The sequence below is a fragment of the Sceloporus undulatus genome, chromosome 1 (assembly GCF_019175285.1).
Source record: "Sceloporus undulatus isolate JIND9_A2432 ecotype Alabama chromosome 1, SceUnd_v1.1, whole genome shotgun sequence".
Taxonomy (NCBI): domain Eukaryota; kingdom Metazoa; phylum Chordata; class Lepidosauria; order Squamata; family Phrynosomatidae; genus Sceloporus; species Sceloporus undulatus.
In genome coordinates, this window is record NC_056522.1 from 372,489,697 (window position 1) to 372,509,192 (window position 19,496).

General features: G+C 41.5%; 1 protein-coding gene across 3 annotated transcripts in view; it reads right to left on the bottom strand.

Moving 5' to 3' along the window:
• Window positions 1–19,496, bottom strand: part of LRRC9 (leucine rich repeat containing 9) — a 77,106-nt gene that overhangs the window by 51,953 nt on the left and 5,657 nt on the right. For all 3 annotated transcript variants that reach the window (XM_042446488.1, XM_042446487.1, XM_042446490.1), the window contains exons 3-9: window positions 16,741–16,959; window positions 14,079–14,219; window positions 7,912–7,975; window positions 6,218–6,288; window positions 5,596–5,778; window positions 3,319–3,474; window positions 2,372–2,580 (exon numbers count right to left, since the gene is read on the bottom strand). In XM_042446488.1, the coding sequence (XP_042302422.1) occupies window positions 2,372–2,580; window positions 3,319–3,474; window positions 5,596–5,778; window positions 6,218–6,288; window positions 7,912–7,975; window positions 14,079–14,219; window positions 16,741–16,959 (1,043 nt within the window). The remainder of the gene's footprint in view (window positions 1–2,371; window positions 2,581–3,318; window positions 3,475–5,595; window positions 5,779–6,217; window positions 6,289–7,911; window positions 7,976–14,078; window positions 14,220–16,740; window positions 16,960–19,496) is intronic.

Below are 19,496 nucleotides of genomic sequence, written 5' to 3' on the forward strand. Positions count from 1 at the left end.
CAGGAAGCATTCAGTTTGGAAGGTATTCTGAACTAGAACAAGACCCAGCCATGCTTCTCCCCAGAGATCAGTATATTATCAAGATTAATATGAAACACCGGTGTAGAAGAAGAATTTATTGCTGATTAAAGGAAGGAACAGATGTCTCACAGCAGGAGGGGGAAAGGCTTTTGCACACCTTGGATGATGAAAGCTCAAATTCTTTGCAGCTGGTGGGGTATCATAGTCCCTGATTACATAAGGACATTGCCCTACAGGTGAGCAAATCTTCCTTCCCTCTACCATTGAGTGAAAGGAAAAGCATGGTTCCAAGCAAGGAGCTGAACACATATAGCAGTGGCATCACTAGGGTTGGTGTTAGCCGATGCAGTAACTCATGGTGACACTCCCCCCCTCATTGACTTCCTCCCATACTAAACCCATACAGAATACTTAGTAATGTTTTTTGTACTAATTTACTCAAAAATCGTAATTCCTGTATATCATTGAATCTATTATTATTATTATTAACTTTTATTTATAAAGCGCTGTAAATTTACACAGCACTGTACATACAATCTTTTAGTTAGACGGTTCCCTGCCCTCAGGCTTACAATCTAAGAAGAAGACACAACACAAAAGGAGAGGGAAGTGGTGGTGGGGAATGGGATCAGGTCCAGCAGTTCTTCTCCACCTCCGAGGCCTGGACCAAGGCAGATGGACTGGAGGAAGGGCTTGGCTTCTTAATGGATGGTTAAAAGGAGGCTTCCTGGGTCAGAGAGGGGCTCACCTCTGGGAATGCTTCTCTAAACAATATAGTCTTTAATTCAGTTTTGAAACTGGGTAGAGAAGTGATGAGGTGTGCATGTGGGGGAAGAAGGTTCCAGGAGTAAGGAGCAGCAAGCAAGAAGGGACGAATTCGGGAGGGAGCAGTGGTAGACCTACGCTGTGACAGGAGACCTTGACTACAAGAGCGGAGGGTGCGAGTAGGAATGTAAGGAGAAAGAAGGTCAGATAAGTAAGGAGGGGCCAATCCATGGAGGCCTTTGAAAGTCAATAATAAAAGCTTGTACCGGATGCGGAAGGGGAAGGGGAGCCAATGAAGGGAGGATAAAAGATAAAAGATAAAAGAATCTAATGGCAATAGTTGTGACATGAACAACTAGCAAAATTAAAATTATCTTTAAATTACAATTTTATATGAACAGAATAAATGTGTTTACATATACATAGTTTCATGTGATTAAAGTGAAAATTTGGTAAAATGTGATGTATTTAAAGAAAAAAATTCAATTATTTTTTAAATTAAAAAATTTAAATTTTAAATTTAAATTTTTAAAAAAATACCAGGGGCTCTTCTTTCTCCTCCCGCTGAGCCTCACCCCATTCACACTATCTCTTCAGCATTTTAAAGATACAGGCAAATGCCACAGACTGTTTCTGGCAAAATCCAATTGTTTGAGGAGCAATGGTGTCACCCCCCCCCCTTTTAGGATGTCACCTGGTGCAGTCTGCACCCCCCTGGTGACACCTCAGCATAGAATCATAGAGTTGGATGTTAGATAGTTTTCTTAAAATCTGAAATAAAACCAGATGTAGATTCTCCACTACATTGACACAGAAGCTAGAAGCCCCACTGATTGTTCAATTAAATTTACATACATCTTTATACATGCAAAAATGTATTCTTTTTTTGTCAAGACTTGTGCCCCAGTACACATGAATCTGAAAGTTTTAACAATGAAGATTTTATTTTAACTAAAGCTGCTGTCAAAGTTTGTCAGTCAATCAAGTCAGCTGACTAATGTTTTTGCTCTTATATTTTATGTTAGTTTACGATGGAATTTTAATAACATGAAACATTTTTTTAATTAGTTTCACCATTCTTCCAAAGATTTCAGAGTAGCGTACTTCTCCCCATTTTGTCCTCTCAACAACAAATTTCATGGCTGGATTGCCAAACTCCCAGTCCAGCATTCTAAGCAATGTTAGGCTGTTTACATTTACATTCTGGTAACTCAGCACCAAGTCTCCCCAAACTACACAACATTTCTTGCTATGATCCTTGGGGCAATTTCTACACATCTTAAATTCTTGCAGAAAAAAATAACATTTCATATAAACACATCAGGATAACCTTGCTACCTCCTTCAGTGATCAGGAGGGTGAAGGAGGCCCAAGAGAAAGACCATAGAGATATGAATTGTTACTTTGAACTACAACTCTCAGAGTTCTTCAGCCTAATATAGCTAGTAGGGAAATTCTGAGAGTTGCAGTTAAAAACAACAACACCTTTTCTGAATTCTCTGAAAGAGCAAGTGCAGGAGCAACCAAACTCTTAGTCCACTCAGCCCCAATAGCAATCAATACATTCTTGTCTAAACGTACATACTCCTCTAATTTTTTGTTCCAAAAGTTTATCCTTCTTTTCAGGGAGTCCAGTTTATGTAAAATTTGCTGCTCAAGACTGTTTTTCTCCTGGTCCTCATCTGGAGTCTCAGCTTCCCCATCTGACTTTTCACATTCAAAGTCTTGGCTGGAAACAGATTTGCTAGCTTTCTTTTTGCCAGATGCCTGAAGTTCCTCTAGTTCTCGTTCCAGCTGTTCAAAACAAAACAAAACAAAACTCCAGACACCTGATGTAGCTTACATAATGTTGTAAATTTTATACAAGTCTCAGGTATGACTATAATAAATAAAACAAATCACAACATGACACACACACACACACACACACACACATTTTATGCCCAGAAGAAGATTTTAAACTCACACAGACACAATCAGCTGAAAGTTGACTTCACCAGAGAGAAATGTGAAGATGCAATTTGGACCAATTTTCTTAAAAGTCTTGCAAACATGGTGTGTGTGTGTGTGTGTGTGTGTAGTGAGGCATGGTGGAGGTACGGACCCCCCAGGTTTGAAGGAGAGCCAATGAACTACAGTTGCCCATTCGGATCAATGCTGACTTTGAAACCACAACTCAGAGTCCCAGGCTGCAGTAGTTCCCATTTCCACTTGAAGATGCCAGGTATTAAATCTAGGACCTTCTAAAACCTATGCATTATCGCCAAGCTAAGTTCATTTAATAAAGAAGGTTCCCCATGGTTATAGACAGATGAGAAGAAGATTATCATACAATTGCTGCCAAACCACCTGGGAGGGCTGCAGGGAAGCTGAGAAGCTCCATCCACATGGAAAGAACTGTAAGAAGTGACTGTTGGCAGACACTTGCAGGACAAGAGCTAATGGGAGATAGGTGGAAGCATCCCCATCTGCCCCCAGAACAGGTACTGAACCAGAATGCACTAAACTGATGTTGTGTCCTCCTTTGCTTACATGCTTGATGTTGCAGCTGAAATGTTTAATGCGATCTTCTGGCAACCTCTGCAACTTACTCTTCCTTTCTTTCAGCTTTTCGAGTTCTTCATTGAGCTGCCTGTGAGTGTTCTTGATACGCATGTTGTAGTACATCACTTTTTTCATCACTGTAGTCTTCCAAAGAGACAAGAGAAAGGGAACACCAAAGGAGACAAGTCAAAGGAGCCAGAATCTATTATCTGATGTAATAAAATCATGGCAATTCAAAACCACCGGTTTATCTGATGCATTAATGACAATGTAAAGTCGAAGGCTTTCATGGCCGGCATCCATAGTTTTTTGTGGGTTTTTCGGGCTATGTGGCCATGTTCTAGCAGAGTTTTTTTCTGACATTTAGCCAGCATCTGTGGCTGGCATCTTCCGAAAAACCCACAAAAACCATTAATGACAAATCATGAATGTTATTAATAGGCAAATGTTTGTTTATTAGAACATCAGATTTCAAAATGTTATCACTTAATAAGTACAAAGACAACCCACCCCCCTCTTCTTATAGGGTATGTATTTTGTTTTTGTTTTTTATTTTCGGGTGCTGCCTGGAATAACACAGATATTCTTTCACTACCAAAAAATAAACGAAGTGTGCTTTTTTTCCTTTAATATGAAAAACCAATTAGAACTAAAGGAATTAGAGCCCCACTGTAATAGAGACAAAAAGACAAACTTTTCCCAAGAAGGACATCTATATGTTTACAGGCATTCTTTTATTTTACATTTAAGGAAATGTTAACAATGGGCCCGAACAGGCAGGCCAAAATAAAGCTTCTTTGGGTCACTTTGGAGGTATGCTGTTTAAATTATACATGCATCTTAAGAGGCCAGAAGCTGCACCAAAGCCGTACTCGAGTCCTTAGGACTGGAGTATGACTGTGGCGTGGCTTCCGGCCTCTTGGGACACAGGCATCATTTAAACAGCATACCTCCAAAGTGACCCTGTTCAGGCCCAATATTAAAAACACAAAAACAAAACTGCAGTTGTACTGTTGAATGTAAACACAAACAAAAATAATAATTACATTATTGTATACTATAATACTAAACTATAATATAGAACTATAATCATGCTGTTAAGCATTTTTTTACTATTGTAGTAACTAGACAACACAACACAAAATATACAGGGTGAGGCAAAAGTCACTTCACAGTGATCAGTACTGAATGTCCATTGATTTTAACCCAGAAAAACTGACAAACCTACATAAATATATTATTCAAATCTTTCAATGCAGATTCCTCATTGCTGGAACAACATTTGTGGAATCCCCTTCTCTGAGAAGAGTGGTGTAAGTTAAGAGCTCAGTCCATCCTGGGAGAACCTAAACGAAGTACTGACCCTCTCTACTTTCTCAGCACTCTTTTTGAGAGAAAGCGCCAAAGAGCCACTGTCACTACCATTTTCCCAACCAGGCATTCAAAAACATCAGAAGCAGCACCACGGTGGAAAGAGTAGAGAGGGTTGGTGCTTCTTTTAAGTTCTCCTGAGATGGACTAAGCTCTCACTTTTTGCCACTTTATTCAGAGAAGGGGATGGTTCCTTTTTAGATAAGTCGACCCAGGTTTTTTGAGTTGATTTTTTTGAGTAAAATTTCTTGATTTATGCATGAGTATATATGGTAACTATATTTTTAAATTGATTTGTAAATTGATTTTGCTTCTAGTTTAACACTTGTTATTGCAGTTGGCCTTCCACTTTTGCAGATTTGACTTTTGTGGATTCAATTATTTGTAATTTTGATTAATGTGTTCTCTCTATGTCCTCCAGTGCAACTCTTCCAGAAGTTGTCCACAGAAATGTGCTGGAGAACCTAGAGGTTCCTAGAGAAAACACTTCTCTGGGCATCTGTTGGTCCTCCAGCATGATTCTATGATCATCTTCTGGCAGATGTTGACCACAGACTTGCCATCTGAAGATTACTAGAGAGGTTTTTCTCAGGTTAAAAATATAGTGTTATTTTTATGTGCATTTTTCCACATTCATGGGGTCCTTCACCTCTCACCCTGTTGAACGTACCACTGTACATTTATTTTATTTCATTTTGCATTAATGAGTACATCTGTTAAATGACTTTTGCCTCACCTTGCATATAACTTGTCACAAAACAAAAGTAATATTATTGACATGAATAAGAATGTACATACGCTACAGATTTATAGGAGTTCCAACTTTATTGTTCTATAATTCTATTACATTTTAGTCAAGCTTTCCACGTCTACAGAGCCTCACCCAGGACTCACCTCCGCCAGCTCCTTGATCTCTTTGGAGGATACCTCATAAGTGTCAAGCCTTTGAAGCTGAGGGATATGATACAGCACATGTGTTGTATAATTGCGAAGAAGACAGACAGGGTTGGGATCATACTGGGGGTCATTCAGGCACAGGTCTGTTAAATGAGGTAGCCTTGCCAGATTGGTAATTTCCTATTAAGAAAATTAGAAACAAAGTTAATTTTTTTAAAAAATCACATTCCTAATGCATTTTAATATCTACAGATACTCTCCTACTTTACAATTCAGAAGGGATTGCATGGAAACCAACTGTGCTAGCATCTAGGAGAAAGAGGACATACTGTATATGCTTGACTATAAATTGACCTCGTGTACAAGTTGAGGACAGGTTTTGGGATCAAAATTATGGATTTTGATATGACGCATGATTAAGTCAATAAGGGTAAAATTATGGATCTAAAGGATGAAGCAAAGGAAAGCAAGTAGAAGAGGGTCAGTGCTTCCAGGACATATTACACTCTTGCCTTTCACTAGGGGATGGTTCTTACATTGATGCATGGGTACATCTCAGGTTTTTTGGGTCAATTTGTTGAATAAAATTTACAGACTTATATATGAGTATATAAAATACCTTGAAAGAAGAGATTTGATTACCAGACAGGTTTAATTTTTCTATTTTTCTACTGGAGTTTAAGCGACATCCTAAAATTCAAGTGGAGAGAAATAATGAGGTATAATATGCATTGTTTGCGTACTTGCTCCATTGTTCTATCTCAACAGCTTACAAACAACTTCAATATAATGGTATAGGAGAATCACTTCAGACCCAACAACACAATAACTCTGGAAAAATATTGTGTAAACACAGGTGAATCTAACGGCTTGCATGGGTCTTCCATGCTGCATCTGGCTGTCAAAAGTGAATAAGGGCCCTGCGGGATTAGACCAAAGACCTATCTAGTCCAGTATCCAGACCCACCCACCCACAGCAAAGATGGATCAGGTGCCTGTGTGATGACCAAAAGTAGGTCACTGAGAGCCAGTGTGATATAGAAGTTAAAAGTATTGAACTGGGACCTGAGAGAGCCAAGTTCACATTCCCCAGTATTCCATGAAACTGACCAGGTGACCTTAAGCCAGTCTTTCTCAGCCTGGCCTCCCTCACAGGGTTGTTCTGAGCATTGGCACACCTCTCCTGGTGTCCCATGGTGCTGGCGAGGCTGCCAGGGGAGTGATGGCAGCTAAAAGGGCATGGTCAGCCCTATCTTTCACCATGGCGGCAGAGGTTTCCCCATGAGGAAGCTTCTGCTTCCATGGCAAAACTGGATGGGGTGCACTTGGGCCTGTCCACTAAGGCAGTGGAGGTCTCCTTGTGGGGAGGCCTCCACCATCATGCTCAAGCTTGAAGGGGTGTATTCGGCACTCCTCATCCTGCAGTGGGAGGAGAGCCCGACCAGGTGTTACTCCTCTTCTGGGGTGTCACCATGTGCAGGCCGTACCTCTCTAGTGACGCTGCTGGTTCTGAGGGGGGGGGAGGAGCAGGGGACCCATGTATGCTGCCTTGACTTTACTGAAGGAAAGCTGGAAAAGAAATTACAGTATATAAAAAGTGATGGTAACAGCTCTTCTGCTGTCGTGTTCTTCTGCAACTAATAGTCGGGATACTACTCATATTCAGAAATATATTTCTTCTTGATGACCATAAACCTGACTTTCTGTACTTCTAATGGGAGCTAAGAGGGGGATGTTCCATATGCAGTGCAAAGGAAGCAACTAATCAAAAACTGGGGCAGTTCAAAAAGCGGAACAGATAGTACTTCTTCTCTTCTATCCTTTTTGCTTCACTGTGAATTACAGAGCCTGATGAAGAGAACTGTCCCATGAGTACACTGAGCAATACAGACCCATATATAAAGGCACCTTGATCCTTGGTATGAGTACCCAACATGTGGGATATGGGGTCTTGGAATGCACCAAAAAGAGAAAGGCATACTGCCTTTTCTTTCCCTTGTCCATTAACTGCTCCTTGTTCACCTGCTTTCATATCCTTTTAAGGCGTTGTTTCTTTTTAAACCAGAATATTGCATAGCCCTTTATGACCTATATACACTAAACTAAAACATACCAGCTTATCCCTGAGCAGTGAAAGCAAGTGCATTGCCCAGGCTAGGCCTGTGGAGAGACTCCAGCTTCTTTTTGTCCTTACTGCAATAGACCTTGAGAGCAATAGTTTCACTTTTTTAGCTTTGAAAGTGGACATACTTTCCACAATACTTTTAAATAGTTTGCACAAGAAATGGAATAGCACACTGCAACATCACCTACCTATTTTACTAATGAGATTTCCTGCCAGATTGAGGTCCTTCAGCTTCTGCAGTGTGTTCAGCCCCTGTAAAGGTGATTTTAAAAAACTGGTTCTGGGATCGTAAACACTGTATATCTTTAATAAACAAAAGCTTATTCCTGCAAGATGACATATGCTAATCTGTGGTGCAGAAAACAAATGCTAAATAGTGCTGTTCCACTTGTGGAATGCTTTCCCAAGAGAGATCTTCCTCACTTAAAGACCAAGCTAAATCTTCCTGTCCCAGCAAGCATCCAGTTCTTGGTGTGCTTCAGCTGATTTCTTCTTCTTCTTTTTTTATTGATATTTTTAAATTTTACAATACAAATTATTATGCTTTCTTCATACAAATATATGCTTTAACACTACTTATTTTATACTAAATATCACCCTTCCCCGGAGCCATTCCCATCCATATACTACAACCAAAATTTTCATTCATCTCATGAAGGTAATTTTCCATCTTCTTTTCTTAATAATAATAAATAAATAAAGTTTTTATTTTTATCCCGCTCCTTCCTGCGATCAGGGCGGCTTACAACAAGATTAAAAACAACGATACAATAAAACATTATAAAATATAAACATATTACAACAATAAAAATAACAGGCAAAAAAGCCCCATAGCCCAACCTCTTGGCCACGGAAGAGGAGGGAGGCCCACAGGAACTTAATCGGGGAATTCTTAATACTTTTTCAATAATTTTTTCCCCCATATTTCATCAAATTATTATTAACCTTTATTTATAATGCGCTGTAAATACAATCCTTTTAGTTGGACAGTTCTCCGCCCTCAGGCTTACAATCTAAAAAGACATGACACAAAGGGAGTGGTGGTGGGGAAAGGGCCTCTCTAGTAGGATAATACATAGAAAGTACATAGCATAGAATCATAGAATCATAGAGTTGGAAGAAACCACAAGGGCCATCCAGTCCAACCCCCTGCCGTGCAGGAAATCCAAAGCAAAGCATCCCTGACAGATGGCCATCTAGCCTCTGCTTAAAGACCTCCAAGGGAAGACACTCCACTACACTCCGAGGGAGTGTGTTCCACTGTCGAACAGCCCTTACTGTCAGGAAGTTCCTCCTAATGTTCAGGTGGAATCTCTTTTCCTGTAGCTTGCATCCATTGTTCCGGATCCTGTTCTCTGGAGCAGCAGAAAACAAGCTTGCTCCCTCTTCAATGTGACATCCTTTCAAATATTTAAACAGGGCTATCATATCACCTCTTAACCTTCTCTTCTCCAGGCTAAACATCCCCAGCTATCTAAGTCATTCCTCATAGGACATGGTTTCCAGACCCTTCACCATTTTAGTCGCCCTCCTCTGGACACGCTCCAGTTTCTCAATGTCCTTTTTGAATTGTGGTGCCCAGAACTGGACACAATATTCCAGGTGGGGCCTGACCAGAGCAGAATACAGTGGCACTATTATTTCTCTTGATCTAGACACTATACTTTTATTGATGCAGCCTAAAATTGCATTGGCCTTTTTAGCTGCCGCATCGCACTGTTGACTCATGTTCAACTTGTGGTCTACCTGGACTCCTAGATCCCTTTCACATGTAGTTTTATTCAGCCAGGTGATCCCCATCCTATATCTGTGCATTTTATTTTTCCGCCCTAAGTGCAGTACCTTACATTTCTCCATGTTGAATTTCATTTTGTTGGCTTTGGCCCAGCTTTCTAGTCTATTCAGGTCATTTTGAATGTCGATCCTGTCCTCTGGAGTATTTATTAGCTATTCCCCCTAATTTGGTGTCATCTGCAAATTTGATAAGTATGCTCCCAATTCTGTCATCCAGGTCATTGATAAAGATGTTGAATAGCACTGGGCCCAGGGCAGAGCCCTGTGGGACCCTACTGGTCACTTCTCTCCAGGATGAAAAGGAGCCATTGTTGAGCACCCTTTGGGTTCGGCCGGTCAACCAATTACAGATCCATGTAACAGTTACTTTGTCTAGTCCACATTTTACAAGCTTGTTTGCAAGAATGTCATGGGAAACCTTGTCAAAGGCCTTAGTGAAATCAAGATATACTATATCCACAGCATTCCCTTCATCTACCAAGCTGGTCATTTTATGTAAGAAAGAGATCAGGTTTGTCTGGCATGACTTGTTTCTCTGAAACCCATGTTGACTTTTTGTGATTATGGCATTGCCTTCTAGATGTTCACAGACTCTCTGTTTAATGATCTGCTCTAGAATCTTTCCTGGTATTGATGTCAGACTGACTGGACGATAATTGTTGGGATCCTCTTTTTTCCCCTTTTTGAAGATGGGGACAACGTTTGCCCTCCTCCAGTCTGCTGGGATTTCTCCTGTTCTCCAGGAGTTTTCAAAGATTATTGCCAATGGCTCCAATATTACATTTGCCAGTTCTTTTAATACTCTTGGATGTAGTTCATCTGGTCCTGGAGACTTAAATTCATTTATATTAACAAGGTATTCCTCTACTATCTCTTTACTTATTCTGTGCTGAGATTCCCCTGTTCTGTCCTCTGCTCCATTATCTTCAGATTGAGCACCCTTTGCCTTTTCTGAGAAGACTGAGGCAAAGAAGGTGTTGAGTAATTCTGCCTTTTCTTTGTCTTCTGTTAGCATTTTGCCATCTTCTCCACGCAGTGGCCCTACCATTTCCTTCTTTTTCCTTTTGCTGCGGACATATCCAAAAAAGCCCTTTTTGTTGTTCTTAACCTCTCTAGCAAGCCTGAGTTCCTTCTGCGCTTTAGCTTTTCTGACTTTACCCCTGCACATGCCTGCTATTTCTTTGAATTCCTTTTTTGTGATTTCCCCCTTTTTCCATTTCTTATACATCTTCTGTTTCAAACCTAGCTCGGTTGAATGTTCCTTAGTCATCCATCCTGGTTTCTTGAGACACCTCCCATTTTTCTTTCTCACTGGAACTGTTTGAAATTGTGCCTTCAGTATCTCTCTTTTGAGAAACTCCCATCTGGTCTGAACTCCCTTCTCTTTTAGTATTTCTGACCATGGGATCACCCTCAATACTTCTCTAAGTTTACTGAAATCCGCTCTCCTAAAGTCTAGAATGCGTGTTTGACTATGCCTGGCTTCTCCTCTCCATTGTATAACAAACTCCAGGAGAACATGGTCACTTCCACCTAAGGATCCCACCACTTGCACCCCATTAACCAAGTCATCCTTGTTGGTTAGGATCAGATCCAAAATAGCAGACCCCCTTGTTGCCTCTTCCACCTTTTGGACCATGAAATTGTCTTCCAGGCAAGTGAGGAATTTGCTAGGCCTTGAGGATTTTGCTGAGTTTGACTTCCAACAAATATCAGGATAGTTGAAGTCACCCATCACTACTACATCTCTCTTTTCTGACTGTGTGGTCATCTGTTCTAGAAAGATATCATCCAATTCCTCAGTCTGACTTGGGGGTCTGTAGTAGACTCCCACCGTAACATCCTTGTTGTTTCCCTCCCCTTTAATTTTTACCCAGATGCTCTCCACCTGGCTTCCATGATTGATGTCCTGGATCTCTTCACTGGTGTAAATATCTCTGACATATAGTGCTATTCCTCCTCCTTTCCTGTTTGGCCTATTTCTCTTAAAAAGGTTATACCCCTCTATTTCCACATTCCAATACAGGAAATTATTCAATAAAACAGACAACAAAAGAACATCAAATAGCAAGTGACAATTATGCAATGCCTGGGAACGCTGCCCTGAACAGGATGGTCTTCAACTCTGTTTTGAAGCTGGTTAAAGAAGTGATGGCCCTTGCTCGCGGGGGAAGAAGGTTCCAGGAGTGAGGGGCAGCGAGTGAGAAGGGGCGAATCCTAGATGGGGCAGAGGAAATCCTGGGCTGGGACAGCAGACCTTGACTACCAGAACGGAGGGCCCTAATAATATAATAATAATAATAATAATAATAATAATAATAATATTTATTTGTATACCGCCCTCTGGCAAACCAATCCGGGCGGTTAATAACAGTAAAATATAAAATATGACAATTAAAAACACTTTATCCCTCCCCCCTTAAGACAGTATTAAATAGTATAACATACTAAAAATACAATATCAAGGATAAAAACAGCAATTAAAACTAAAAACCCTGATATCCCTCTGTTGATCCTCAACCATCTCTAAGATGGGGCCACGGGAGGAATGAGGGAATCAGGGAACCTGGGAACCTGGGCCGGGATGGTTAATCTGGAAAGGCCTGCCGGAAGAGATCCGTCTTGACCGCTTTTTTAAAGCTGTCTAATGATGTTATCTGACGGATCTCATTCGGCAGGTCGTTCCAGAGTTTGGGGGCGACAGCAGAGAACGCCCTCTGGGAGGTCGCCGCAAGCCTAGATTTTAGAGGCTGCAGTAAGTTCCTCCCAGAGCACCGGAGAGCGCGGGGAGGATTGTACGGGAGGAGGCGGTCTCTAAGATAGTTTGGACCCAAGCCATTTAGGGCTTTAAAGGTGATAACCAACACCTTGTACTGGGAAGCTGATAGGCAGCCAGTGGCGGGACCTCAAAACCGGAGTAATGTGGTCCCTCCTAGATGTACCTGACACAAGCCTGGCTGCCATGTTTTGAACCAGCTGTAATTTCCGAGTCCAGCACAGGGGTAGCCCCATGTAGAGTGCATTACAGAAATCAAGGCGTGAGGTTACCAGTGCGTGCACAACCGTCTCGAGATCCCTTACTTCCAGAAAAGGGCGCAGCTGGCGTATCAGCCGAAGCTGATAACAGGCACTCCTGACCGTCGCATTTACCTGATTTGTCATCAGGAGCGACGAGTCAAGGAGCACCCCCAGACTGCGAACACAGTCGCTGGAGGAGAGTGTGACCCCATCCAGGACTCCCTAGTAGGAAGGTGAGGAGAATAAGGTCTGATAAGTAAGGGGGGGGGCAGCCCATGGAGGGCTTTAAACGTCGACAGCAGGAGCTTATACTGAATGCGGAAAGAGAGGGGGAGCCAGTGAAGGGATGCCAACACAGGAGAGATGTAGTCAGAGTGGTGGGCGGATGTGATAATGCGAGCAGCTGAATGCTGGACAGAAATTAAAGGACGAAGGTGAGAAAGAGGAAGCCCAGCCAGGAGGATGTTACAGTAATCAAGTCGTGAGACCACTAGGGCATGGACCAGGATCTTGGCAGTAGAGGTGGAGAGATAAGGTCAGATTTTGGCAATGTTGTATAAAAAGAATCTACAAGCCTTGGCTGTGGTCTGGATCTGAGGGATACACGACAAAGAAGAATCAAAGATAAAACCAAGACTGTGGGCTTGCTGGACTGGTTGAATAGAAATGTTGTCCACAGAGACAGAAAAGGAGTGTTGAAGGGTGGACTTAGGAGGAAAGACAAGGAGCTCCGTCTTGGACATGTTGAGTTTCAAACGCCGATAGTGCATCCACTGCGAGACAGCTGTGAGACAAGACGAGACTTGCTGTTCAAGCCTTGGAGAAAGGTCAGGGATGGCCATCTGTCAGGGATGCTTTGATTGGGAGCTCCTGCATGGCAGGGGGTTGGACTGGATGGCCCTTGGGGTCTCTTCCAACTCTATGATTCTATGTGTCACTATTTCAGCCACCCATGTGAACAATTTTGAAATATTTCAGATTTCAGAATTCCAGATAAGGGAGTACCAATATGTCAAAAGGTCACAGATGGATAGCAGGTAGGAGATAGTGTAACACATGTAAAAATATATAAATGCTGAAGATGAGCAAAGTCATAGAAATTGTTATGAAACACTGCATTCTATTTAGACAATTTCTGTGTCTCACTCATGGGGCTGTTGAGAACTACTCCTTAAACAATTTGGGACCAGGAGCATATCTGTTCTGCATACCTACAGCAGTTAGATACTATTTTCTCTGCTATTGCTCCACCCTACAGAATCCTAAGATTTGTAGCCCAGTGAGATACTAACAGTTCTCTGGTAGAGAGTTCTAGTCTACTCCTCCAAACTGCAGCATAATTGAAAAAATAAGACATAAATTAAAAGTACAATTTAAAACACACACTACTAAAGATACAGGCCCTTTAAACTATTATTCTACAGGTAGTAGGTTCCTCCCTCGGTGTCTAGTCTGTCGGAATAAAGAAGTCTGTGCCCTCTCCTTCACTCTTTCCAAAGAGTAGTAAAAGACCAGAATCAATACGAAACAAAAACACCCTTACCTCTATTTCTTTAATCTGGTTCCCATTAAGCCAAATAACCTCCAGCTTTGTTAATTTCTCCAGATTTCCAATAGATGAAATCATGTTGCAATAGAGATAAAGCTTTTGCAGAAGAACGCATTTTTCCAAACCATCAATTTTCTGCAAAGAAGGAAATGTGCATCATTTTAAATCTGCCAACCCAGAAAGTGCACTCTTGAGATGAATTGCTCTGAAAAGAAAAACAATTTCCACTAATCTATGGCCCAGAAACAACTGAAGGTAACTTGATACTGCCAGCTCCTATTCCTGGTGGATCTTGGGAAAGTACTTCCTTCAAAAGCATAACATGATTACACTTCTCTAAAAGCTGGAATTCTGTTGCTGTTGTAAGCACACATAACTTTCTCTGCAGAATGCAGTTGGACATACAGTAGAGTCTCAATTATCCGACATAAACGGGCGGGCTGATAGTTGGATAGCCGAAAATGTTGGATAATCCGGAGGGTCCAAGAAAAGCCTTGAAATAACTATGAATTGCAAACGTATTGAAGTTTTACTGCAGTAACAGTAAAAGTAACGTTACAGCAACATTATAGGAATAACATTGTAATGTATAAACAGTCCTCTAAAAACGTAAAGAAATCACTGATCAACATTGTGATGTACAATATGTACTGTATAAACAGTTCAGTCCTCTGAAAATGTAAAGAAATAACTGAGCAGCGATGTTGGATAATCTGGAATGTTGGATAATTGAAGGTTGGATAATCGAGACTCTACTGTATTTGTTTTTGATTTATTCAGTTCAAGGTTGTGGAAATGGAGGTCCCCATGTGGTGCCATTGCGCAAGGAAGCAAATACACATTACTCAACCAAACAGACATGTCCCTCTCCATGTGCAATGACACACTTCACTAGTAAGGCGATCTTCTACAAACGCCATGTAATTCTATGAACATAAACATGCTCCAATTCCTTGATATACCATCTTGGCCAGAGGTACTTTGTTCACCGAAGGCAAGACCGGAAGGAACTCGATTAATTTATAGGAAATTACTTTTATTTTGAGAAAATGTTCACACTTGCAAAACAAGCATAGGCAATTGTGGCCATCCAGAGGTTTTGGGACTAACAAATCTAACTAGTATAGCCAATGGTAAGGGATTATAGGAGCTGCTGTCCAAAAACATCTGAAGGGCTGCAGTTTCCCATCCCTGCTTTAAAACCTTCATCTAATTATGTTCATAAGTTTATGTTTAGCAGATTACTAGGTTTCCCATTTTTCTCATCTTGGCTCAGCTGTGACTGGAATCCAGATTTTCAGAAGGTATTAAAGCATAGAATCTTGGATGGGTTACAAACCGCCATAAAATACGTATTGACTACGTATTAGGGTTAGGAAGGGGCGGTGCTTCCGCACCCCCCTAACCCTAGTACGTAGTCAATACGTATAATACGGCGGTGGCCGTTCCACACGGCCGCCGCCATATTGACGTAGCGGGCACTGTGCGTCCACACATCGCGCAGCACTTATGATGTCGCGAGTGCGCCATTGGCGCCTCGCGGCATCATAACCGTGCCACAGGAAGAAGCTCCATTTTGGAGCTTCTTTTTTGCTCCGCGAGGGAGTCGCGTGGTTTGGCTGCTGCGGCTCCCTCGTGGAGCAAACAGCAGTGCCAGCAGACCGCCGCAAAGTAACGCTCCATAGAGTTGGAAGACACCACAAGGGGCATCCTGTTCAACCCCTTGCCAGGAACTCACAACCAAAGCATTCCCTGCAGATGGCCATCCAGTCTCTGCTTAAAAACACTGTATGTCAACATTGTCCGCTGAAACAAAGGGTTTTGCATCACCTCTGGGGCTAACAGAATTATTGTGGCATAATTTTTCATGGAGTGCATTTCCAAAGAACCATGAACTGTTATCCTCAACTGGCAGCAATATACTTGGCTGTACTCTTCAGTAACTCTCTCTCATCTCAGCCAAGCACATACAACAACTTTCCCCAGCACGTACTTCTGGAGGACTGCCAGCTTTTGAGGGTTATCATTTTTCAAACTAGACAATACACTTGGCATGAACTTGGAAACAGTGGTTACCATGTGTAGTGAAATACATCTGTTGACCTGGCATGTGACTGCCCTCATAGATATATTTTACATTTCACATGTTTTGTTTTGTGACTGACCATTTGAATGCAAACACAAGCTTAATTTTCCTGCCTGCTGTTTTATTTCTACAACATCCCTTTTCAAGGTGCTTTCCTCTGTGAGTAAAGATGAATCTAAAACTAGAGACAGGAAAGAGCAGCAGGTGGATGAGTGAGGCTGAACTATGACAGGAATTTCATGAACAAGAAATGGACTGCATTCTCACTTCTGGCTGATTCCTCTTTCCTTTGCTAAAAAGGGCATACACCACTGGCCCAACTTGTACCACTTAACCAGGCCATAGAGCAGATGCTGTTCTATAGCCCCAGATGCTGGACTGCAATTCCCATCAGTCCTAGTCAACATCACCAATGTTGAAGGGTCATTGCACCTCAGTCCTAAAACACCTGTGGGGTCACAGTTGCCAACTTCTGCTTTAAGGAGGATATGACATTAAAGAAGAATAATTCACGCCATCCTGCTTTATTTTGTGCAATGGAACAAAATGAACGACAGTACCCTGACTTACTGTCAAGCAGCACTCTGCCACCCATAGCTCTTTCAGTAGCGGGCAGTTCTCCAGGTCAGAGATCTCTTGGATGTTCTGCCTAACAAGAGTCAGCCTTGTTAAACTGGGAAAATATGACAAGCCTACTATTTTTGGGTAGCTTGAGAAAAACATCTCTAGGCTTTTCACTGATGATCCCTCTTGCTCAATTCTCTCATAAGACAGTCCATTACAGGTGCACTGGAAGAAAAGAAAAACACAAGCACACTATAATTATTTAAAAGCAACAAGAACAGCAACAACACTCAACAACTAATAAACCCCAAATTCTTCTGTTCTGGAGGATGTTTGCCAAGATGGTAGACCTATTAATACAAAAAGGGCATGCTTTGCAACCTCCCAGTCCTGAAAAGCTCTGACTGTATGGTATTTAGTTGTGTTGGAATATAGCTTCATGGGTTTTGCTGGTTGTGTTGCCTCCACACCCACTCTTTCCATTCTTTTAAAGAAATGTAGCAGTTTCCTGAAACTGCAATAGGGCTCTTCCAAAGATTTTTTTTTAAATCAAAAATAACCTCAGGCATATTTTGCCTTCAAATCCTGTGGTTTGAATGGCAAATTTTCTCCTATTTGGTTTTAAAAAATGTAGAGTTATAGTGCTACAGTAGAAAAGTGCTATTTCACTGATCCACTGATGTACTGTAACTCTAAAAACAGAGTTAAGAAAAGAGAATGGAGTTAAGGATACTTTTTCTTCTTTCAATATGTCTCAGAAGGGGGGAATAAATTATGACATCTGGTGCCAGGAATTGTCTGAAAGTATCACAGCCTGGAATGACAGAAATGTTTGAATATTTTTAACAAGAGTGAGAACTATAGGAACAAATATCGCAGTCTCCTTACGCATTTATTTGTTCCATTTGGTGGAACCCATAGTCAGCCAGCTCCACTCCATCAGTTCACTCTCTATTCTAGTGTATAGAAGGAAATCCTACAGTAGAAGTGACAACAACTAGCAAAACCCAAGGAGTTATATGTCAAGACTTCTTTAAAGCAACTGGGAAGTGGGAACAGCCTTCAAAGCTCTGCTTCACACAATATTCAGAGTACAATTTCTAGGCCTGTGCTGCCACCTGCTGGGTATTTAATATCAGAAATAACAAGCCCAAGATCCTGGGAAGGAACCAACCTTGCTTCTTCTGGTTGACAAATTCATGGAAGTAGGACCCTAAAGGCACCACATCCCATCTAATCTTGGAAGCTAAGCTGGGTCACCACTGGTTAGTAATTGGATAGGAACAAATACCAGATTGCAACAAATTCCATACTTTGAATCAAACACTGATCGGAAAAGACACTGAAGTCAAGAAATAAGATTAGGAATGGGAAGGGCAGCAATGAAAAAGCTAGACCAGATCATAAAGAGTAAAACTATACAGGAGAGATACAGAGAGCCAGCATGGTATAATAGTTTGAGTGCTGGACTTCAACTCTGGAGACCAGGGTTCAAATTCCAGCTCAGCCACGTATACCAACTGGGTGACTTTAAAGATGTCATACTCTCTCAGTCTCAGAGGATATCAATGGCAAATCCCTTCTAAAGAAACTTGCCAAGAAAACCTCATGATAGATTTGCCTCACGGTTGCCATAAGTATGCTCCCAAGAAAGAAAAATGGGAGGTGTCTCAAGAAACCAGGATGGATGACTAAAGAACTTTCAACTGAGCTAAGTTTGAAACAGAACATGTATAAGAAATGGAAAAAGGGGGAAATCACAAAAAAGGACTTCAAAGAAATAGCAGGCATGTGTAGGGGTAAAGTCAGAAAAGCTAAAGCACAGAATGAACTCAGGCTTGCTAGAGAGGTTAAGAACAATAAAAAGGGCTTTTTTGGATATGTCCGCAGCAAAAGGAAGAAGGAGGAAATGGTAGGGCCGCTCCGGGGAGAAGATGGCAAAATGCTAACAGAAGACAGAGAAAAGGCAGAATTCCTCAACACCTTTTTTGCCTCAGTCTTCTCAGAAAAGGCAAAGGGTGCTCAACCTGAGGATAATGGAGCAGAGGACAGATATGGGGAATTTCAGCACAGAATAAGTAAAGAGATAGTAGAGGAATACCTTGTTAATATAAATGAATTTAAGTCTCCAGGACCAGATGAACTACATCCAAGGGTATTAAAAGAACTGGCAAATGTAATATCGGAGCCATTGGCAATAATCTTTGAAAACTCCTGGAGAACAGGAGAGATCCCAGCAGACTGGAGGACGGCAAACGTTGTCACCATCTTCAAAAAGGGGAAGAAAGAGGATCCCAACAATTATCGTCCAGTTAGTCTGACATCAATACCAGGAAAGATTCTGGAGCAGATCATTAAACAGAGAGTCTGTGAACTTCTAGAAGGCAATGCCATAATCACAAAGAGTCAACATGGGTTTCAGAGAAACAAGTCATGCCAGACAAATCTGATCTCTTTCTTACATAAAATTAACAGCTTGATAGATGAAGGGAATGCTGTGGATATAGTATATCTTGATTTCACTAAGGCCTTTGACAAGGTTTCCCATGACATTCTTGCAAACAAGCTTGTAAAATGTGGACTAGACAAAGTAACTGTTACATGGATCTGTAATTGGTTGACCGGCCGAACCCAAAGGGTGCTCAACAATGGCTCCTTTTCATCCTGGAGAGAAGTGACCAGTAGGGTCCCACAGGGCTCTGCCCTGGGCCCAGTGCTATTCAACATCTTTATCAATGACCTGGATGACAGAATTGGGAGCA